Raw genomic sequence first — 23,401 nt, 5'->3', positions numbered from 1 at the left:
GCATTCAGCTCCACAAGCATTTGTTGAATATCAGTCAAGATCCAGGCTCTGAGCTTCGTGAACAGTGTAGAAAGAGAACACCCAATGTCTGAAGAGGTACAAGCAGCTGTTAGGAAACATGCACAAACAATGTCACTGTACTTCACAGAACTACAGTTTCATCATTGTCTTACTTACACAAAAGCTTTCATTTATAAGAATTTATCTCCAGATACATGAACACAAAAACACAGTGATGTGGACATGTTGAACATTTCCACTCTAGATTTCTTCCTGTCCATAAATACCGGGGTAGGTAGGGAGGTTTAGTTGCTCAGTTGTGTCCAACTCTTGTGACCATATGGACTGTAGCCTGCCAGGTTCTTCTGTCCACGGGATTTCCCAGGCAAAAATACTGGAGTTGGTTGCTAGTTCCTTCTCCAAGGCATCTTCCCGACTCAGGGATCAAACTCGGGTCATTGCTAATAATGTATATGGGGTATTCTTCCAGATCCCCCAGACTGTTGCTGTTTGGCTATGAATCAGGATGATACTGCTTCCATAGGGGAGTGTTTTGAAAATTTGAGAACACTGAACTTTCTCTTAAAAATTATTTTTGGACACTTCTGGTCTTAGTTGCAGCAGGCAGGCTCGGTGGTTGGGGTGCGTGGGCTCTCTAGTTGAGACACGGAGTTTCAGTTGCCGCAAAGCTTGTGGGATCTTAGTTCCCGAACCAGGGATCGAACCCATGTCCTCTGCATTGGCAGGTGCACTAGACCAGCAGGGAAGACCCAGGGATTCTTGTTCCAGTGGGATTGGGTGGGGCCAGAAGACTGGTTCTGGCATCAAACTAGGAGTAGGATTCTTGCAAGGTTGGCTTTGTTGGGTGAGACCAGAGCAGCCTTTAGTCTGGAAATTGTTTCCTGATCTGGAGTACCTGTGAATTAGGAAGTTTTCCACTCTGTATAGCAAGAGTGTGAAGTGTCCCTGGCTTCGGGTGAGCTTCGAGAATTATTTGTTTTGGTGGGGAGGGGTATTTCCTTCTCCAGCCTCAGGAAACTCCTCACGTTTGAGTGCTCATCAGCGCTTTGCCGAGGATGCACGGGGGCCCGTCTGCAGACGTGGAATGCTTGCGTGCACTCAAGCGCTGTGATGGTTGCTCCTTTCCTCTCTTTGGGCCCTCCTGGACTCCCAGCACTGTTGCTCCACCTCTTCCTTCTGGAAATTCTCTCTAGATACCAAACCAGTGCAATTGTGGAGCTCCCCTGTCTCCTCCTCTCTCAGGGATCACCTGCTTGACCTCCAGAAGCTGAATACTGTGATTTTCTGGGTTTCAGCTCTTTCTTGTTTCAGGTGAGAGGGTAAATATGAACCCTTTTACTTCCTGTTGGCCAGGGGTGAAACGGTATAAAGACAAACCTAAAGGGTTTAAAGACAATCCTAAAGGGCCTCCCGGAGAAGGCAATGGCAAGCCACTCCAGTACTCTTGCCTAGAAAATCCCATGGATGGAGGAGCCTGGTAGGCTGCAGTCCGTGGGGTCGCAAAGGGTCAGACACGACTGAGCAACTTCACTTTCACTTTTCACTTTCACACATTGGAGAAGGAAATGGCAACCCACTCCAGTGTTCTTGCCTGGAGAATCCCAGGGACGGGGGAGCCTGGTAGGCTGCCGTCTATGGGGTCACAGAGTCGGACACGACTGAAGTGACTTAGCAGCAGCAGCAAAGGGCCTCCATAACAAAGCAGGTATTCTGGCTGTCTTCAACAACTGAAACCGAAACTCTTAAACCAGTCAGTAGAAAGCTGTGATGCATGGCCAGCTAGTCAAAACACTTGGACTAGCAGGTGGTGAGTTTGGTTATATATATATCAGTTTCTACAAAGCCAGTATTAAATGCCAAATATATGCAACAAGTATTTATTGGGCACCCACCATGTTCCAGGTACTGTTCTGTATGCATATGAGCAGTAGATGAAATACTGCCTTGTGTCTTCCAAAATGTAACACCTACCCACACACTTTTTTTGCAAACGAAAACACAAGGATAAGTCAGAAACAAATGAAATGGATTAGCCAGGGGAAAAGAGGAAATGAGGATGAAAGGGAAAGGCCATCTAGTTCTACACACACCTGTTTCCTAATAGTTTTTACTGATGGAACTGAGTTTTCATATTTAAAAAATACATAGGGCAGGAAATATCTGAATTTAAGCTCCCCCCAATTAGCTTTATACTAAATAGACAACCATACAGGGAAAAACTTGATGTAAGGAACTTCTGAAGCTAGCACTCTGTGAATACACTGGTAATGTAAAGAACTTAAGAAATCTACTCAGCAGGTTTATTTACCAAGTAATCGGTTAACCATCATTTAGGGTGATGCACTGAGAACCAATGATCATGTATGCAGCTTTCTTGTCCCATGTGGATCACCTCCATCTAATTACAAGGAAACATCCTGTCAAGCCCAAATAGAGGGGCATGTTGAAAACCTGGCTTATACTATTAAAAAGATCAACTTCACAAAAGACAAAGGCGGACAGATGGTTCAGATCTGCGGGAAAAAGTTACGATGGACAGTACTGGGGTGAGTTGGTAAAATCTGAATTGTTAGGTAATAGAAATGAATCATGTGAAATTTCCTGAATTTGATCACTGTGCTGTGGTTATGTAAAAGAACATCACTGTCCTAGGAGACACCGTGTGTGAAGAAAGGGAAAAGCAAATAAAAATTGTTAACGATGGGAGAGTCTAGGTATTTTCCTCGATGACTGAAATGTTTTCAAAATGAGTTAAAATTAAGAGCTACAGTTTTTTTTTTTTTAATAACAAAATTAGTAGCTAGTATACTTTCTGGCAAAAAGAAAACCTAAATGCTTGATCCTTGAGTGAACACCTTAAGTATTTCTCTCAAATTACCTTAAAGAAAAAAAGAAAATGCACAGAATCTTAGAATCACATTTATTAGAAAAATATTACCACTTAGAAGTTCCTGTCTTTAAAGGTTGAAGATCTGTTCCAGGCACTGTTTGCTCTGTTTTCATCAGACTCCCTCAACATGGCAGGAATCCCAGTTCTCTGGATGCGCACAGATCAGGGGTTAGCCAGGCTCCACCACACACCCAACCCGAGGCACCACAGCAAGTCCCAAGGCAGCGCTGAGGAAGTCAGGCCCCTCCTCCATGTCCAGGGGGTCGTGGGGCCGGCACAGTGGGGGACCTGAGACAGGGTCTCCTGGGCAGCCGTCCAGCTTGCCCGTGAAGCTTATGCTTCACCTTTTCTTCACAAACTTCTTTCTGGAAGCATTGGGATTTAACCGTCTCCTCCCGGCTCCCAGGGTGCTGTCTCGGACCTGCAGGGTGGCTGAGCGGCTGGAGATGTCATTCTCTGCAAAGGGAGACACCCCAGCTATGTAGTCAGGGGCAAACACGTCGGTTTTCTGCCTGGCCTTTCGGGAGAGTCGCAGCTGAGGGAAGCGCTGATCCTCAGTCAGGTGGGGGTTGATGGCGTACTTGCCCCCTTTGGGAGTGGGGAGAGAGTACTGCAAACAAGGGGAAAGGCCATTAGAAGGACCGGGATTCGTATTCGTGCACACCAGATCCTGCTAACGTAAAGCTCACCTGACAGCTCTGCACGTGGGCCGACGGCCCCAGTGGCGTCCATCACCACTGCCTGCTGTGCACCAAGTCCCTGACATGCTTCTTCCCACGTGAGCCTCACCTCACCTCACAGATGCAAAACCCAGAGCTGTATGCTGACTACGTACTCTCAGATAAAGACAGAAAGACTGCAGACTTCCGACTGTCTTTCTCTAAGTTACTTATTGATTACAAATAATAACCTTACGGGAAATTTGATCATCTTGGTTTTGGTTAATTATACATAAGAAACTGCCTTAACTAAGTGATCAAAGTTATTACCAGCAGTAAACTGGACAACTAGTTATCATTTACCCCCTGACAGGATGCACTGGGAAGATCCAGCATCACTTCTGGGTGTTCCTGCCAACACCGCACAGCCTGAATCTAAGCAGGAGGGAACACCAGACAAACCCAAGGTAAGGGATGTTAAAGAATTGCTTTGAACTCTTTAAAACCATTTTAAAAAGTCAAGGTGTGAAAGACAACCGACTTGACAAACAACTTCAGTTTTAAAGAGACATGACAAACACAATGTGTAATCCTAACCCTTTTCTTCTTTTGCTGCAAAGGAAATCTGTATCAAAGTTTGAATATGACTCATATACAGTAGAACTGCATGCTAGGTCGCTCAGTTGTATCTGACTCTTTGCGACCCCATGGACTGTAGCCCACCAGGCCCCTCTGTCCATGGGATTACTGGAGTGGGTTGCCACTTCCTACTCCAGGGGATATTCCCAACCCAGGGATCGAACCTGCATCTCTTAACATCTCCTGCACTGGCAGACAGATTCTTTACCACTAGTGCCATCTGGGAAGCCAGGAGAGTAGTACTGAAGTAACGTTAGCGTCTTGGTTTTAGCAATTGTACAGTGGGTATGAAAAAGTCCTTGTTTCAGGAAACACACACCAAAGTATCTAGGGGCCAAAGGGCATCAGGTAGCGTTTACTCTCAGATGGTTTTTAGGGCAAAATAAAAAATATATATAAATGACAGAGCAAATGTAGTAAATGATTAAATTGGGAAATTTAAGTGAAAGGTAAAATGGGAATTTGTACTATTTTTTGGCAACTTTTCTATAAATCTAAAATTATTTCAGAATAGAAAGTTTAAAAATGAGCAACCCTTTTCACATTAGTGGCATCTGCCTAGAGAACTCAGTGCTGGGTCGGCCACAGGCATACCTGCTGGTCTCTCAACGCTTCTCTCCTGATTTCTCAAGACAAATCCATTCGGCTGTGTGTCCAGCCAGAACTCTTGTGCAGAGCACTTTACACCCCTTCCCTTTTGGTTCTTGGAGCCTCTGGAAATTCTGCCCATCCTCAAACTCCTGCACACATCCAACCTCCACCACCCTACAAACGACCTCTCTGTGACCCCACATGTAATTTATTGTGTGGAATTACCGGTGATTTCTTCTTAGACAGCTAACCCCTCAAAAAGCTCATGGGGAGGCTGAATCATGATCCCCATCTGGGTCACAGGGTTTCATGAACTATCTTGTAGAAACCATGAGGATTTGTTCTTCTCTCTGATCATTTTGCTCCTGATGCTAAGAGGTCTAGCTTCCCCAACCCTGGGCCCTGCCGCCAGGGGAGCGGGAGCCGTTCCACTCACCCTCAGGCCGCGAGGATTCAGCACCTTCGGGTTGCGGGAGAAGTGCATGTGCAGGGTCCCGTCATCGCTGACGGTCACGGACACCTTCTTCAGCGTCTTGTTTCCACAGTGTGCACAGAACACTCGGCTCATGTCAGATGTTGTCCTACAGACACAAAGGAGACTCACTGCACCGGAGCCTCAGGCAGCAAACCCAGTCCCCGGGGAGCAAGGCGAGTCTCAGGCCTCAGAGGAGGAGGAGGAGGAGGCGGCAAGAGAAGTGGAAGGGGACAGGCTGAACTGCACTGCCATCCTGGACCAGGGCTGCCTGGCTGTATCGTGCGGCTGATACACACACATTGCTGCCCCACGGTTCCAGGGAAAAGATGACACAGGTAGTAAAAAGACTGAGCAGAATGTTGTTACAGTGACTGCGAGCTCTTTACCGAGTTCTGTCAGGCATTATGCTACAGGTGTACCAAGGAAACAACCCTATGAGGTGGGTATATCTGCATTTCACAGGTGGGGAAATGGCGGCGAGGCAAGGTAGCTAGCTGCTCAAGGTCACAGGTAGGCATACGCCCAAGGAATATGGCTCCACAGTCAGCGCTCTTACCACCCGCTGCCTTCTCCAGGGGCATGCTATTACATTATTACAACTATTACTGAATACCTTGGCCCCAAATGTCTTGTCACTGGGCATGATGCCTGGAGGTGGCTCTGGAGATGCTGAGAATTTATTAACGAATCATACAGGAAGCACTATCGAAGCTGCTATGGTTGAATGGGTGTGGGCGTTGAGGCCGGCCCCCAGGCCTTGCCACTCTCCTACCCTCTCAAGCCCCAGTGGTGAACTCTAAACAGGAGAAGCTGCTGCTCTCAAAGACCAAGCAGGAGCGCTAGTGTCTATCCTTGAGGAATTTTCCCTCGGTTCCCAGGGGCAGGAGACAAGAGCTGCATGCAACTGCCAGAGAAGCCAGGCCCCTGACCTGATGTCTGTGCAAGTGAACAGAGCCCTCTCAACAGGGGCTAGGAAATAAGTATGCTGCGCAAGAAACCAACCCGTCACTGGGGCTAATCTGAAGTGGAAGGAACACGTGCACAGAAAGCAAGGCCCCGCTTCAAGAAGCCCAATGGAGGTTTAGGAAGAGACAGATGTTCGACAGGGGCACTGGGGCCCACACCACCAGCTACATACTTGAAACAGCCATGGCAGCGCAGGATGTAGCTCCGGGCCTCGCGGATCAGCATGCCATTCACGGCCAACACGTGCAGCCCCATCTGCAGCAGGACGTTCTGCAACCAACATGTTAATGGGGAACCGAACTCAGAGCAAAACCGACATTATTTTTAACATCTGCATAATCACAGTTAAGAGAACTTCACAAACCCTGGTCTGGCTCATGAAGGGCTTCTGCTCAAGAAAAGCAAGCACAGGATGCCTCTCAAGACAGGTAAACTAGGACAAGGACCCAGATTCTCCTGATGTCAAGTGCCACTGACTGTGAGCATTAATTAGCCAAGACCTCCTATGAGTAATCTCTGTTTTTTTTAAAGCAATCTCTCTTAACAGAGACATTCTTTGGGTCAGAGCAAAATTATTCATTTCTGGATTGGAAACCTCTACAGTCTCGAAATACCAAACACAGTACAGAATATTACACACTGAAAGAAAAGCAGCAAAAAAGATTGTGAATGTTAGATGTTAGAGATGTAATGTACTATACGTACATTTTCCCCAACCTCCAAGCAAAACGGCAAATTACCAAAGAGCATAGGCAAAGTTTCTAGAACCCGGAAAAGAAGCATTATATAACAGTTCTGCACATCCCATCCCCAACCTCCAAGGGACCACTGTCCCTAACAGGTGTAACACTGAGCCCAGGCTGACAGATACCCACTCCACCCACCTGCATGGCGAAGTCTGTGGTCACACAGCCGACCCGCACGTCCGTGGGGACAGCACACTGCTTCAGCTCCTGCTGGATCTGCTTGATGTTGCTGGGGGTTATCCACCCGCCCCCGTCGTCATCACTGTCTTGGTCCTGGCTTTCTTCAGGTCCATTCTCTTCATCCTCCTCCTCACTTGGAACATCCTCACCTCCATCCATCTGAAACATTAACAGAATTCAAAGTCCCTGCCCATGGGTACAGCTGGAAGACACTAGTCTGTGGCCATAAGATCATAAGGCAGGGCCTTACCAGCAGCTCCTGCAGTTCACAATCAATGTTGGGCAAAGGATTTCTCCAGAACATGAAGGAACTGAACTCTAGGTCCTCAGGCTCACTGGCTGGGTGTCTGTGTTCTACTGTTCCTCGTGGGGGTTTAGGCTGAGATTAAAAGAAAAGTAATTTTAAAACCTGAAAACAGAATTATAGATGAAATGATATACAATGTACAAGTCAGATCAGGCAGGGTTGGACATATTGCAGCATCTCTCAGGATAAATTTGGTCCCCTGGAATTTGTGGAGATCTGACATGGAGCAGAAAAAAGCATGAAGAGCCCGGCCTGTCTCAGAAATTACCTTTGAGGGCAGATGGAAACCAGAAATGTGCAGAGGAGTTTCCGGGTGCTGAATCGATGAACTCACTTTAACCTTTAAAAAGAAAAAGAAACAAGAGACAGCACTAAGCAAAGAAATACAGGCTGAAAATTCAACATGGAAGAGTAATTAAAAAAAACAGAACACAAAATATTTCCCCCTGGTTATTGAAATAAAAAGATTTATTCAGTGTTTTTTAAAAAGTGGGAAACATAAAAATATATACGAAGAATTATTCAGGGATTCCATTACCACCAAATAACCATTTTAGGACATTCGTTTTTTGGCCCTAGACATAAAGCTTTAATGAACATCATTATGTATAAAACCCGGAAGTATCTTTGGTTACATCCTTAGGATAAATGCCTAAAAGTGGAATTGCTGGGTCAAGAGACAAGCAGTTTTAAAGCTTCTGATACAAAACAGGTTAACTCCTGCCCAAAAGACTGCAGGAAAAAGGGTGGTTTTTAGGAATCTCAAGTTGACAGATGCCAAAATAGAAACCGGCTCAGCCACAAAGTCAGCCTTTATGTAAAATTATTCCCTTGACTCCCATCCCCCCAAAACATCCTAGTGACACACAGAAGTCTGTATTTTAGGCATCACTTTTAGACTTTTTGGACTGGAGGACTCGAAACCTGGTTGAGAACAAGTGAAGACAGTTCCAACTAGAATAGGAACTGATGTTCAGTTCCTCCATTACAGTGGAGCAGTCGAAATAGTCTACTAGTTTTGATGACTTTAGACAGAGGAGATCAAGTAATTCTTTGTAAATACTACTTGAAATTACTTATTACAGTATAAACTATCTATCTTCCAAAATCCTCTGGCCTGGAAATAGTCAGTGCGGCCCAGGCACAAAACCATTAATCTCAACTTAAACGAGCTGGACAAATCCATAAAAGCACAACATGAACCCAGAATTTTGAAGGTTAGTAAGAGTTGAAAAAAATGGTAGCATTTTTTGTATTCTTTCTTGTTTCTGGAAAAGAATTCTATTTTTTTCAAAAGTAGTGAGAATATAGTTGATTTTTACTCTCTTTCTGCATTAAAAATTTTTTTTTAAAAAAATATTTGGCTGTGCTAGGTCTTAGCTGTGGCATGCAAGATCTTTTAGTTACAGTATACAAACTTGCTTAGGTGCAGCATGTGGGATCTAGTTCCCTAACCAGGGATTGAACCTGGGAACCTGCATTGGGAACTTGGTGTCTTAGCTGTTGGACCACCAGGAAAGTTCCTCTTTCAGCATTTTTAAATTTAACCAATCTCACCAAGAACTTACAGGTCAAGACTGAGACATATTTTCTAACTACAACGTAATGAACCTTATCTGGATCCTGATTCAAACAAATAAACTATTAAAAAATTTATAAAATAATTAAGAAATGTGAAGAAACACACATTTGGATATTTGATGATACCAGGGAATTGTTATTAATTTTGTGTAGGTATAACATTGGTTTTGTGGTTATTTTTTAAAAAGACATACCTTATCTCTTTCGAGACACACCAAGAAATATCTATCAGTGAAATAAGATGTCTGAATTCAAAATGCTCATGGCTGGGGTGGGTAGAGATGAAAACAGACAAATCATGAGTTGATAATCATGGAGGCGGAATGATGGGGACACTGGGTCCATTATACTATTCCCTCTACTTCTGCACATCTGATAGTTCTCATAATAAAAAAGTAAAAACGGACGAAACCAGCAATCCTTCTGACTTACCTTTTCTGGTTCTTGTTTTAGGTGAGACACCCCAACAAATTCTGCTTCCAGCTGGTAAGTAAGTGCCAGTACTTGGATATCTGTAGCAGAAAGGCTAGGATAGTCTCCAGTTTTCTTTGAAAACTCAGTCACTGTAAACAAGAGATTCCAAACTTCAGTTAAAAGCAAAGAGCCATATGACTCTGGATAACTGTAATTAAAGTATCAAAAGAACTTTGGATCAGTATCCCCCAAAACACCTCCTTCATTCATCTCCTGATCTTTTTCTACTCAGAACTGAGACATTTGTATTTGTCAAGATTTATGCCAGTTAGGTTTACTGTAATGTCCTTCCTGAGTGCAGATGAAGGGACAGAAAAAAGTTAATAGAAAAATCATTGAAAGTTAGCATATTTGCAAATGATGAGAGTTCCTTTTCTAGGCTCTGGTATTAATAGAAAGTCTCTTCTCCCTCAGCAATCAAGTTCTCTGATTCTAACAATCCTTTTTAATAGAATGTATGATCACAGTTCAAGTGGGATGGAAAGGTGATTCAACCAATAATTATTGTCTGTGATGAGACAAAAATACTGGGTAACAAATATTTAACAGTTTTTGTATGTAAACCCACCCCAACAAGAAAACCCACATCCCTATTTAACACAAAATGATCTCCAGCTCTTGTGTTGTTATTCTCCTGAGACATCAATAATAAGCATATACAATAATATTTTGACACATTAACAGAAAGATGTCTTCTGCTACATTCAGTCCAGTTCAGTCGCTCAGTCGTGTCTGACTCTTTGTGACTCCATGAACCGCAGCACGCCAGGCCTCCCTGTCCATCACTAACTCCTGGAGTTCACTCAAACTCATGTCCATCAAGTTGGTAATGCCATCCAACCATCTCATCCTCTGTCGCCCTTTCTCTTCCTGCCCTCAATCCCTCCAGCATCAGGGTCTTTTCAAATGAGTCCGCTCTTCGCAGCAGGTGGCCAAAGTAGTGGAATTTCAAATTCAACATCAGTCCTTCCAATGAACACCCAAGATTGATCTCCTTTAGGATGGACTGGTTGGATCTCCTTGCAGTCCAAGGGACTCTCAAGAGTCTTCTCCAACACCACAGTTCAAAAGCATCAATTCTTCGGCGATCAGCTTTCTTCACAGTCCACTTCTCACATCCATACATGACCACGGGAAAAACCATAGCCTTGACTAGACGGACCTTTGCTGACAAAGTAACGTCTCTGCTTTTTAACATGCTGTCTAGGTTGATCATAATGTTCTTTCCAAGGAGTAAGCGTCTTTTAATTTCATGGCTGCAGTCACCACCAGCAGTGATTTTGGAGCCCCCAAAAATAAAGTCAGACACTGTTTCCCCATCTATTTGCCATGAAGTGATGGGACCGGATGCCATGATCTTAGTTTATTACATCAGCACCAGGAACAATAAGTACACAGCTCACTAAAAATGAAGCTATTAATTAACAGCAGATAAAATTTATCGGGTACTATGTACCAGGTGCTATGTTAAAAGCTTTTCATTTTATCCTGCAGTCAAATCTTTACAAAAATTTTTAAGTTGAAATATAATTGATTCACAATGTTAATTGCTACTGTACAAAAAGTGATTCAGTTATAAATTTATACATATATATTCCTTTTAAAAATGTTCTTTTCCATTATGGTCTATTATAGGATACTGAATACAGTTCTCTGTGCTATACAGTAAAACCGTGTTTCTCCAGTCTATATATAAAAGCTCACATCTGCTAATAACCCCAACCTCCCTCCCTCTCCCTCCCTCTTGAAAACCAGAAATCTGTTCTCTATGCCTGCGATTCTGTTTCTGATAAGTCATTTGTGTCATATTTTAGATTTCACATATAAGTAATATCATATAATATTTGTCTTTTTTAGTATGATGATCTCTAGTTGTATGCATGTTGCTGCAAATGACATTATTTTGTTCTTTTTTATGGCTGAGGAGTATTTCATTGTATACCTGTACCATATCTTCTTTATCCATTCATCTGTCAATAGACATTTGGGTGGTTTTCATGTCTTGGTAAATGTGAACAGTGCTGCTATGAATATAGGGGTGCGTGTATCTTTCTGAATTACTATAGCTTTGTCTCAATACATCCCTAGGAGTGGGACTGCTTTAGCCAAATCTTGTGAAGCAAATACTATTAGTATTTCCTCAGAAAGATTAAGTAACTTGTCAAAAATCACAAAGCTAGTATGTTAGAGAAAGCTAAAGAAGTCACAAGTAGTGTAGGTAACATCATCTCCATATCAGCCTTTAAACCCTAAAACACTTTCAACCACGTAGCTCCTTTCCAGGGCAGGACCTCTATTTTTTAATCCAAACAAATTTCATATTTACAAAACGCTGGACACTGTGCTGAGTGACATTATTCTTCCTTTAATGCTCCCAGCAACCCCGCGGATAGGTACTATTGTTAATCCCATTTTACAGATGAGGACACTGCCGCCTAGAGAGTCTGAGTGACACACCCAAGGGCACATAGCTAGTAAGCAGCAAGGCCTGGCTCACTCATGACCCAGGAAGCCTCTCTCCCACCAGGATCTTGACCGTGGGGTTTCTAAACCAACTCTGATAAAGTAACCAGGCTCCAACTAACACCAGAGCAGGTTCAGTCAGCAACCTGGGACCCAGCTTCACCATAAACATTGGGCAGAGGTACTCACCCAGTCGCACGTATTCAGGGAAGGGCTCCTTGAAACGCAGCTCGTAGGGCAGCACGGCGAGCCGCCGGCGCGTGGCCTTGTCCCGAATCTCGCTGATGACATCCCGGATGGTGTAGATGTTCTTCCCGATGTCCTGCGGGGAGACCAGCCCAGCTCACACTAGCCCGTACCACGCAACGTGCTGCTGGATTTCCCAAACTCCTTCAGGGGCCACCAGCCCAGACCCCGCTCCTCTCCACAGGAGCACCCTGTACCTGTAGCGCCGCATCCAGCAGAAACGCCCCGGCATCCGCTACAACGTGCTCCACTGGCGCCATGTTGGCCCAACGAGGCCATACCGCGCATGCGCGCAGAGTTTCCGCCCGTCGCTCCGTACCAATCCGGGCCTCTGGGAACCGAGACGCGAAGCTGCAACTAAGCGGCGACTCCTGGCGGGCGCGCCGGCATTTTCCGGCTCTGGGCCACCCGCGCGCCTGCGCAGTACGGCCGCCCGCTTGTCTGGGAGGTGTGGGCGGGGTCAAACCTTGGGCGGGGCCTAGCGGGGGGTGGTCGCCTGAGACAACGAGCGTGTTTTCTCAGCCGACCACCCCCCGCCATTCGCCCTTAGGGCTTCCCTGGTGGTTCAGCGTTAGAGTATCTACCTGTAATGCAGGAGACCCACGTCCCTGAGTCTGGAGGATTCCCTGTAGAAAGGCATAGCAACCCACTCCAGTGTTCTTGCCTGGAGACACCCCACGGGGTCATATTCTTGCCTGCAGATGCCCCAGCTTCTTTCGTACACTTGAATTCAAATAGTCTGCATTTGGTTTTATTGTTAAGTCAGTCGGTTCAGATGACCTATTTAAAGATTGGGCTTCCCTGGTGGCTCAGTGCTAAAGAACACTACCTGCTAAGGTAGGAGACTCCAGATGGACCCCTGGGTGGGGAAGAGCCCCTGGAGAAGGAAGTGGCAACCCTCTCCAATATTCTTGCCTGGGAAATTCCATGGACAGAAGGGGATTGGCAGGTTACAGTCCATGAGGTCACAAAAGGGTCGGACATGACTTAGTTACTAAACAACTCTATGAAATACTATTTTATAGGCAAGGGGTGGTTGCTCAAGAAAACGAGGCCAGGCTGCTGCTGCTGCTGCTAAGTCACTTCAGTCGTGTCCGACTCTGTGTGACCCCATAGACGGAAGCCCACCAGGCTCCCCCGTCCCTGGGATTCTCCAGGCAAGAACACTGGAGTGGGTTGCCATTTCCTTCTCCAATGCTAACGTTGACTAAATGGTGTATTAACACTGAAACAAACCAACTCAGAGCCACTTTCTTACCTTTATGCCAGGCCAACCGTTGCTTTCTTACTCACTCCTACTTCATTTTGAGCAATTTGGGGCAGGGATCTCTATCTCTCAATTTTTTACCTTTTTATTCTTGCTCCACTTACTTAAAGCAAGGCTCATAATTCCTTGCTGAAATTCCGTAATTATGAAATCTGGTCTGTTAGGAATTCATGCTGGTGAACTTGACTGAATAACGTCTTAAGTTTTCAGTCATCTACCTTCTGTGGTGTTGAGTTAATTCTAAACTGTCTTTCTAGTCTTCACTACAGTTTTCATCCCTTGATTATAATTTAGCCCTTGTACCTCCAAAAAATCATTCATATCTCTGGGGGGTCTTAACCACTGAACTCCCAGGGACTTCCCTATCATAGCAATTTTTTGTTGTTGTTCCTATTTCTGACATTCTCAGTTCCTCTGCAGAATTTTACGTGGCTGACCATCTCCTCTTTCTGGACTGTCTCTCCTCTCTTCACCCTTGTGATGCTTCCCTATGGTCCCCTTGCATCTCTGATGATTTTTCAGCCTCCTTTAGTGCACTCTCTTCTGCCTTGCACAGAACACCATCCACAGAACTGTCTTGGCCTCCATGTCTCCCTAACTTTTCTCCTTCACCAGTACTATCTATCCTCAAAGCTGGTCACAATGATCACATTATATGAATACCTCTGGAATCTATAGGTCCAATCCCTGTTTATTCCCTAACCTAGTCTTTTGGCCACATCTTTCTGAAAATTTTTGGTATTGATACTCAGGAGGAGGGTTAAAAATAGGTAATTGTCTCTCCTGCCCCCGCTTAAAATTTCTTCACTGGTTGAGTTCCTATTTTTACTAATGGCATTACCAAAAAAGGCATTCAAGGTAAGAATCTCTGAGTCATTTTTATTTCAACCCGTACTCCTCTTGCTCAACTTTATTGATGTCACTTCTGAAACGGTTTGAGAACCGTGCCTTCTCCATTCATTCCCATTACTCTAAGTTTTTCTTTCATGCCTAGAAAATATAGTTCACTCAACACTAATATTCCTGTCTCTAATTTATTCCTTAATTGACTGCTCCTGCTGCCTGAAAAGGGAAGGGATTATATAGAAACTAGACCCCACAATTCAGTTCAGTTCAATCGCTCAGTCATGTCCGACTCTTTGCAACCCCATGAATCACAGCACGCCAGGCCTCCCTGTCCATCACCAATTCCCGGAGTTCACTCAAACTCATGTCCATTAAGTCGGTGATGCCATCCAGCCATCTCATTCTCTGTCGTCCCTGTCTCCTCCTGCCCCCAATCCCTCCCAGCATCAGACTCTTTTCCAGTGAGTCAACTCATCGCATGAGGTGGCCAAAGTATTGGAGTTTCAGCCTCAGCATCAGTCCCTCCAATGAACACCCAAGATTGATCTCCTTTAGGATGGACTGGTTGGATCTCCTTGCAGTCCAAGGGACTCTCAAGAGTCTTCTCCAACACCACAGTTCAAAAGCATCAATTCTTCGGCGATCAGCTTTCTGCACAGTCCAACTCTCACATCCATACATGACCATGGGAAAAACCATAGCCTTGACTATATGGACCTTGGTTGGCAAAGTAATGTCTCTGCTTTTCAATATGCTATCTAGGTTGGTCATAACTTTCCTTCCAAGGAGTAAGCGTCTTTTAATTTCCTGGCTGCAATCAGCATCTGCAGTGATTTTGGAACCCCCAAAAATAAAAGTCTGACACTGTTTCCACTGTTTCTCCATCTATTTCCCATGAAGTGATGGGACCAGATGCCATGATCTTCGTTTTCTGAATGTTGAGCTTCAAGCCAACCTTTTCACTCTCCTCTTTCACTTTCATCAAGAGGCCTTTGAGTTCCTCTTCACTTTCTGCCATCAGGGTGGTGTCATCTGCATATTTGAGGTTATTGATATTTCTCCCGGCAATCTTGATTCCAGCTTGTCCTTCTTCCAGCCCAGCGTTCCTCATGATGTACTCTGCATATAAGTTAAATAAACAGGATGACAATATACAGCCTTGACGCACTCCTTTTTCTATTTGGAACCAGTCTGTTGTTCCATGTCCAGTTCTAACTGTTGCTTCCTGACCTGCATACAGGTTTCTCAAAAGGTGGTCTGGTATTCCCATCTCTTTCAGAATGTTCCACAGTTTATTGTGATCCACACAGTCAAAGGCTTTGGCATAGTCGATGAAGCAGAAATAGATGTTTTTCTGGAACTCTCTTGCTTTCTCCATGATCCAGCGGATGTTGGCAATTTGATCTCTGGTTCCTCTGCCTTTTCTAAAACCTGCTTGAACATCTGGAAGTTCACGGTTCACATATTGCTGAAGCCTGGCTTGAAGAATTTTGAGCATGACTTTACTAGCGTGTGAGATGAGTGCAATTGTGTGGTAGTTTGAGCATTCTTTGGCATTCCCTTTCTTTGGGATTGAAATGAAGACTGACCTTTTCCAATCCTGTGGCCACTGCTGAGTTTTCCAAATTTGCTGGCATATTGAGTGCAGCACTTTCACAGCATCATCTTTCAGAATTTGAAATAGCTCAGTTGGGTCTACGGCCATACCACCCTGAGCGCCCGATCTTGTCTGAAATAGCTCAATTGGAATTCCATCACCTCCACTAGCTTTGTTCGTAGCGATGCTCTCTAAGGCCCACTTGACTTCACATTCCAAGATGTCTGGCTCTAGGTGAGTGATCACACCACTGTGATTATCTGGGTCGTGAAGATCTTTTTTGTACAGTTCTTCTGTGTATTCTTGCCACAAAAGAGGTTTATTGAAATCAGCAATAATTCTGTGGACACTATGGTGAAGAATGACCTAGATCAATGTTCTCCAACTTGAGTGTAAATCAGAATCACCTGGAGAGATTGCAGAACTAGAAATAGCTGGGCTTTGTCCTCAGTTTCTGATTCAGTATGGGCAGAGCTGGACAAGCTGTCTTTCTAGTAAGTTTCAGGTGACACTGATACTGCTGACCTGGGGTCACACTTGATAACCACTGATTTAGGAGAATAGTCAGGAAAAGAAAGATTAGGCTTTGAGCCATTCTTTTTCTAGTAAACATTGAAAATACTTGTCAATATAGGTTTCTTGACACTTTGTAGCTTTTGTCATTTTTTGGTAATACTTTAATCCCTCTTTCCCCGTAATGTTAGTCTCCAAGTCCCCTGAAGCCTTGGGACTGTCATTTGGTGAAAAAATACATACTGAGAGCTAATTTACACCACCACAATTTTGGTGATGTAATAGCTACGAACAAAGTGATATCCTGTTTAGTGCTGAGAGGCAAGTTTGAGTTTAGAGGCCTAAGCTTTGGAGCCACATCTCGAAGGATGATGAGGGCGAAGACTCATGAGGTCTGAAAATCCAAAGGGAGTGTTCAGGGAGTTGAGGGTAATGTCTTTGGTAACTGAGGGTGTCTGGGGACAGGTTCTCTCAGAAGTGAAGGGAAGAAATTCTTTGGTGGCCTAGTGGTTAGGATTTGGAGCTTTCACTGGGAGACCTCAGTTCCATCACTGGTTGAGAAACCATCCCACATGCTGCCAAAATACAAACAAAAAAAAAACCCCACCAAAACACCTCAGAGGACCCAGAAGTGAAGTGAACCCTGAAACACATTGTTTGAAGCTCCTTGTTTTTTTAAAAAATGAAGAAAGTGAAGAAATCTCAAACATTATTACCAAAATTATTGTCACTGGAAACAGTTTACCTTAATAAATGAACACTTTCAAACATATGTAGTGGAGAAGGCAATGGCAACCCAATCCAGTACTCTTGCCTGGAAAATCCCATGGACAGAGGAGCCTGGTAGGCTGCAGTCCAAGGGGTCGTGAAGAGTTGGACATGACTGAGTGACTTCACTCTCACTTTTCACTTTCATGCATTGGAGAAGGAAATGGCAACCCACTCCAGTGTTCTTGCCTGGAAAATCCCAAGGACGGTGGAGCCTGGTGGGCTGCCGTCTATGGGGTCACACAGAGTTGGACACAATTGAAGCGATTTAGCAGCAACAGCAGCAAACATATGTAGAAGGACTCCATGTATAACTCATTTGGAGATAATGACAACTTTAACATGTGAGACCCTTTATGAAGGATTGGTCTTGATTGTGTGCCAGTGAAGATCTGACTTCACTTCTAGGAAAATTTACAGGCTATAAAACTTTATACTTAACAGTTGGGTAGGGGAGAGAAAAACTTGATGCAGAAGAAACACGACTTGAATTCAGTAAGTATATCTAGAATTCCTCTGAACTTTCCAGGGAGTGTCCCGGACTTTCTTGTCTCTGCCTTTGACCTTGTTTTCTCTTCTGCCTGAAAATTCTTCTTGCCAACCCCCACTTACTTAGTCTCCAAGAAGCCACTCTGTTGTTCCCTCTGTAAACTGGTCCTGATTACCCAAATCAGAGTTTTCTCCAAGGACAGGTTTGGATCCTTATTTTCCACCATACTTAAGACATTTCAAATCTAGCCCTCAGTGAGCAGTTATTACTTCTGCTTTGCATTGCAGTTACTTGGTTGTCTTCTTCCAACTAAATAGGTTGGAAGTCAGGGACTGTTTTAGGGGCCTTTTTACCCTTATGGCAGAAAGTGAAGAGGAACTCAAAAGCCTCTTGATGAAAGTGAAAGAGGAGAGTGAAAAGGTTGGCTTGAAGCTCAACATTCAGAAAACGAAGATCATGGCATCTGGTCCCATCACTTCATGGGAAATAGATGGAAAAACAGTGGAAACAGTGTCAGACTTTTATTTTTGGGGGTTCCAAAATCACTGCAGATGCTGATTGCAGCCAGGAAATTAAAAGACGCTTGCTCCTTGGAAGGAAAGTTATGACCAACCTTAATAGTATATTAAAAAGCAGAGACATTACTTTGCCAACCAAGGTCCGTCTAGTCAAGGCAATGGTTTTTCCCATGGTCATGTATGGATGTGAGAGTTGGACTGTGAAGAAAGCTGATCGCCAAAGAATCGATGCTTTTGAACTGTGGTGTTGGAGAAGACTCTTGAGAGTCCCTTATACTGCAAGGAGATCCAACCAGTCCATTCTAAAGGAGATCAATCCTGGATGTTCATTGGAGGGACTGATGCTAAAGCTGAAACTCCAATACTTTGGCCACCTCATGCGACGAGTTGACTCACTGGAAAAGACTCTGATGCTGGGAAAGGTTGAGGGCGGGAGAAGGGGACGACGGAGAATGAGATGGCTGGATGGCATCACCGACTCTGTGGACATGAGTTTGAGTGTACTCCGGGAGTTGGTGATGGACAGGGAGGCCTGGCGTGCTGTGATTCATGGGGTCGCGGAGAGTTGGACACGACTGAGTGACTGAACTGAACTGAACTGAACTTCCTTAAATGAACATTTCAACTTCTTTCTAATTTTTTTGAGGTGCTTTCATGATGATATAGTTCAGATTTTTTTATGTGTCTTAAAATACCTCCTATATTATAGGAGCTATAGCAGCCAGTTCAGTGCTCAATAAAAGTTGATGTATTCTATTCATTCAAAGAGGCCTCCTATTGGCCAGGTACTGCTTTGGAAACTGGGTTATAGCTCCTGTCTTCATAATTTTTTTGTAGGGGGTAACAGATTATACACATACACATTCATGTGAAAGGCAGACAGTGCTAAGCTGAGGAAATACGGAGAGAAAAAACAAAGCAGGAAGGGACTGGTAGGAGGGGAAGGAAGAGATGAGTTGCGATTTTAAATAGTGTGACCAGGAAAGTGTTCACTGCAAGGGACAATTAAGCAAACATATGAAAGGGGTGAAGGTGTGAGCCAACTGACTACCTGGGAAAAGAGCTTTCCAGGAAGAGGGAAAAGCAAGTCCACAGACCCTCAGGCTAGACTGGCTGAAGCAGGATATTAAGTGAAAATGCAGTTGGAGATGAGATAACAGAAACAAAGGGGAGGGGTAGAAGGGACCATGTAGGGACTTTATGAAAGAAAAGTGAAGTCTTTCAGTCGTGTCCGACTCTTTGGGACCCCATGGACTGTAGCCTACCAGGCTCCTCCATCCATGGGACTTTTCCAGGCTAGAGTTCCGGAGTGGGCTGCCATTATTCAGGATATATATTAAGCTTTTACTCCTTTAACCCACAGTGAGAGACTGCCTTGCCTAATCCCTTTTTCCCTTTTGGTGAACACCTTCTCAAATGCCACCAAGTGAAAGAGGCCTTCCCCTAGAATAGAATTAGTACAACTCCCATCTAGAGAATGTTCAGTTCAGTCGCTCAGTCGTGTCCGACTCTCCGTGACCCCATGAATCACAGCACGCCAGGCCAGACAATGTTACTAGAGGAATTTTAATAGTTTTATAGATGGGATTACTGTAAGAATTAAGGTGTTAAGAGAGGACTGTAGCTCCTTAAAAGGCCATCTCCTGGATGGATTTGGGATGCGAAAAGTAGAGACTAAATGCTCAACCAGTTTAATTTGTATGCATATCTGACCCCTCCAACTGGAAGACCTAAAAATAACAGACTAATTAGTGCACAGTGCTTAAGGCTAATTAGGTGATTAATACTAATTTTAGTTAATGGTGATTGAAAGTGAAAAATTGAGCCTTCATTCAACTTGTCAAAGTTGAAGTTCCTGACCATCGGTAAAGAATACTTACTTAAAATGTTTTATTTTCCAATTCATAATGTTCTATCTAAACTATTATGGAAATGGGGTTAGTTTGGTGTGCTGGGGCATCTTATGGACAACAGCAAAGGTTTCGGAGCTTTTCTACGTTTTATGTTACAAGAACAGATGCTCCACAAAAGCTCCTTTTGTGTTTCTAGAGCCTAGAAACGTGCCTGGCACATAGTAGGCTTAGGGTTGTCAGATATAGCAAATTAAAACACCGGATGCCCATTACATATGAGTATCAATTAGTTTTTTTTAAAACTATAAACATGTACTGTACCAGACAATATTTGGGGGCACACCTCCGTATTAATGGCTGTTTAAAATTACAATTTAACTCGGCGTTCTGTATTTTGTCTGTTAGCCCTAAGCAGTTCAATAAATACCTGCTGACTAATAGATTGAACGCCTCCTCTCACCTGTAAAATGGGGCTAAGATAGACCCGCCCTCAGCGTTGATGGGAGGAGTAAACGAAGCGCCTGGCACTCTGCGAGACTTCAATTTGTTTGCTGAGAGACCACGTAGCAAGTGGAAAATCCTCCCACTTTTAAACATACAAAGGACCAGAAGGCCTTCTGGCCAGAGGTTCTCAGGCCGGGCCTAGGTTGCCCACACCTGAGGCCCGGCCAGCCTCTTCCGGGTCAGCTGACCGCGCGTGGTCACGTGACCTGGCCCGAGTGCGGTCTCTGGAAAGCGGAAGTGGGAGAGGAGTTGGGCGCCGCTTCTGTGGCCGCTGCAGGTAGCCAGCGCGGGCACTGGGGACGCAGCGGGCGGGTGGGGGCGCGGGGAAGTCCGGGGGCGGCGGGCGGCGCGGGGTGGGCCGGGGGAGGCGCGGCCCCGGCGCCGGGGGGCGGCGGCTTCCTGTGGGAGGGGCCTGGCGCGGCGGTTCCGGCCTCCGAGGAGGGGTGTCCCGACTCCCGCCCGAGCGGGGTGGGCGCGCCGCTGGCCGCGCTCGGGGGCTGCTCCGAGGTGGGGGCGAAGGCCGTCCTGGGTGCGGCGGCCAGCAAGTCGGCCCGGAAAGGGAAAGCATCATAGGTGCCAGGCTTGAAGAGGAGTCACCTTTGTGGAGGAAGCGGGGCAGGGGGAAGGGGCGACTTGGGGGATCGAGTTGCAGTGGGTTGTCTGAGAATGGGCGAGTGACATGGTGGGGAAAAAAGGAGAAATTAGCAAGAAGATGCAGCCTGAGCCTCACCTGAGAGTCTTTTTTTTTTTTAAACCTGAGAGTCTTTTCCTTTCTTCCTCTTTGGAAATGATTGGTACTCCAGACTTTGATTTTGTTACCATTCAGTTTTTAAACTTCAGGAGGGATCACAGAGTCTTGACCATCTTGCTTTCGTCACACTCACTTAGTCCTGCTTGGGTAGGGTTTCCACTTCTTGGGAACCTAGTCCTTCAGATCATCTTTCTTAGAGGTTTGCTCAGATCAGATCAACTTCTAGACTTAAAAACTGAGCGTGGGCACTTTGCTCTGGCCTTAAAATGGCTTTTAACCTCCAGTGTTGAGCAGGACCTAATCCCAGCATTACCTCACCAATATAGATACTGCTGTAACCTTGGACAGTGTCTGCCTACACTACTTTATGACTTTTCCTCTTTCTTCAGTTTAAATTATTCAGTTTGGTTTACCATGTGACTGCTTATCTCCACGGACTGTAACTAGGTAGCAAGACTGAACTGTGACCTGGATCATGATTTTGAAATTAAACACCTGTGCTAAAGCTGTTCGTCCTCTTTTTCTTCGTGTTTACTAACGTTTGCAAAAGTGGAATGAATTTCACAGATGTGGTATTATTGGAGTGAATGTGTAAACTGGACATTAACAGGAGCCAGAGTCGTTTTGGATTACAAGTTGGAAAAAAAAAGTACTTTTCTAATGAATAATGAGTTCAAGTTTTTGGAGTACTTGACAAACATTTAAAAATTGATTTTTGTGGCTGCCCTGTGAGTTAGGTTGGGAAGGTGTTATTCCCATCTCACAATGAACAAACAGACCTGAGAGAGAGAACTTGATTTTTTTCTTTTTTTTGACAATTTTTTACTTTTTCTTATCTACTGATCTCTTTCTCCCTGCTAGACTGCAAATTCCTCAGGGGTAGAGTTCATATCTTATTTTACTTATTTAACTACTAACCTAGCTCCTGGCACGTTGTGGGCACTTGGTAAGTGTTTGGTAAAGAAATGAGTTTCTAAAGGTCACAGACCTGTAAGTGGAGGACAAGATTTGAACCTGAGTCCTTGGTCTTCTCTTGTCAGATGTGCTTGCCATGTTCTGTTATTGGTACATGTGAAAATGATGGGCATGAGATAAGGCTTGAGTTGGATTCTCAGTCGCCTTCATTTAATGACTACTTTCCCAGTTGCAAAGAGTTTATGACAGCATCTCATTTAATCTTTACCGTGATCCTGTGAAGGTTGGAATTGTCCATATTCTGCACATGAAGAAACTGAGGCTTAGTGAAGTCCTTGCTTTAGAATCTGGAAGTAGTGAGTGACTGAGGAGGGACTCAGGCCCAGGCATTTTATCCTTAAGCGCTTTCTTTTCCATTTATAGAAACAACGTAAAGTTTTATTAAAAAATTTTTTTTCAAGTGTATAAAGGATGACATTTTAAGGGAAAGCTAGTACAGGTTATAGCAAAAATTGTGAACATGAAGTGTAACTGAAGTTTAGAAAATCCGGTGCTATACCATAGCTGCCTCTTCCTGGGAAAACATTTTTTCATTCAGTGAGCATTTATAAGTGCCCACTCTGTGCCAGGCATTGTTTTAGAGTCACATTTTCCTGTATGGTGGTCACTCTGCAGTGTTGAGCCCTGGAGTTAGGCTATGAATTTAAAATACACACTAGATCTTTTGAAGTCTTAGTATGAAGGAAAAAGGCAAAATATTTAATTGACTTAAAAATATTATAATATGTGATAATGTAAATATGAATATGTGTTACAAATGATAGTATTTAAAGTTTATTGAGTTAAATACAATAGGATTGAAATTTCCTCTGTTTTTAGTTTTTAAAATCCTTCCTGAAAAATTAAAAATTATTGTGCACAGTGCTATTCTGAGCACCAGGACTGTGTTACACAATGAAGGCAAAAACCCCTGCCCTGTGGATCTTTAATTTTAGTGGTGAAAGGCACGTGAACAAAATAACCAAACAAATGCACATTATGTTGTAATAAAGGAGGGAGGCAGAATGTGGAGTGTTGCCTGGCATTAGGACTCTATTTATTAATAAAGTAATATTAGCTGTACCAGGTCTTAGTTGTGGCA

At 44.3% G+C, this 23,401-nt stretch overlaps 2 protein-coding genes across 2 annotated transcripts in view; one reads left to right on the top strand and one right to left on the bottom strand.

The window, feature by feature from the left end:
- Positions 1–2,927: 2,927 nt before the first annotated feature.
- Positions 2,928–12,593, bottom strand: NOB1 (NIN1 (RPN12) binding protein 1 homolog). Its single transcript, XM_055412419.2, has 9 exons — positions 12,436–12,593; positions 12,182–12,314; positions 9,488–9,618; positions 7,743–7,814; positions 7,418–7,546; positions 7,126–7,326; positions 6,414–6,511; positions 5,237–5,381; positions 2,928–3,521 (listed from the first exon to the last, which is right to left on the bottom strand). The coding sequence occupies exons 1-9, from the start codon at positions 12,496–12,498 to the stop codon at positions 3,252–3,254; spliced, it is 1,242 nt and encodes a 413-aa protein (XP_055268394.1). The 5' UTR covers positions 12,499–12,593; the 3' UTR covers positions 2,928–3,251.
- Positions 12,594–20,717: 8,124 nt separating this feature from the next.
- Positions 20,718–23,401, top strand: part of WWP2 (WW domain containing E3 ubiquitin protein ligase 2) — a 143,788-nt gene continuing 141,104 nt past the window's right edge. The window contains exon 1 of the mRNA XM_055412418.2: positions 20,718–20,871. The gene's annotated coding sequence lies outside the window, so the exon portion shown is untranslated. The remainder of the gene's footprint in view (positions 20,872–23,401) is intronic.

This window comes from Moschus berezovskii, chromosome 22 (assembly GCF_049115385.1).
Source record: "Moschus berezovskii isolate FMDL1 chromosome 22, NW_MosBer_1.0, whole genome shotgun sequence".
In the NCBI taxonomy this organism is placed as follows: Eukaryota; Metazoa; Chordata; class Mammalia; order Artiodactyla; family Moschidae; genus Moschus; species Moschus berezovskii.
The sequence above is the reverse complement of the archived record's forward strand: the minus strand, read 5'-3'. Positions and strand labels throughout refer to the sequence as shown.

Excerpts from the sequence above, each read along its gene's own strand:
- NOB1 (XM_055412419.2), bottom strand. The coding sequence starts at position 12,498 with ATGGCGCCAGTGGAGCACGTTGTAGCGGATGCCGGGGCGTTTCTGCTG. Across the intron at positions 6,512-7,125 it reads CCACAGACTTCGCCATGCAG|AACGTCCTGCTGCAGATGGG; the intron begins GTGGGTGGAGTG and ends TGTTGGTTGCAG. Across the intron at positions 5,382-6,413 it reads CGCTGCCATGGCTGTTTCAA|GACAACATCTGACATGAGCC; the intron begins GTATGTAGCTGG and ends TTGTGTCTGTAG.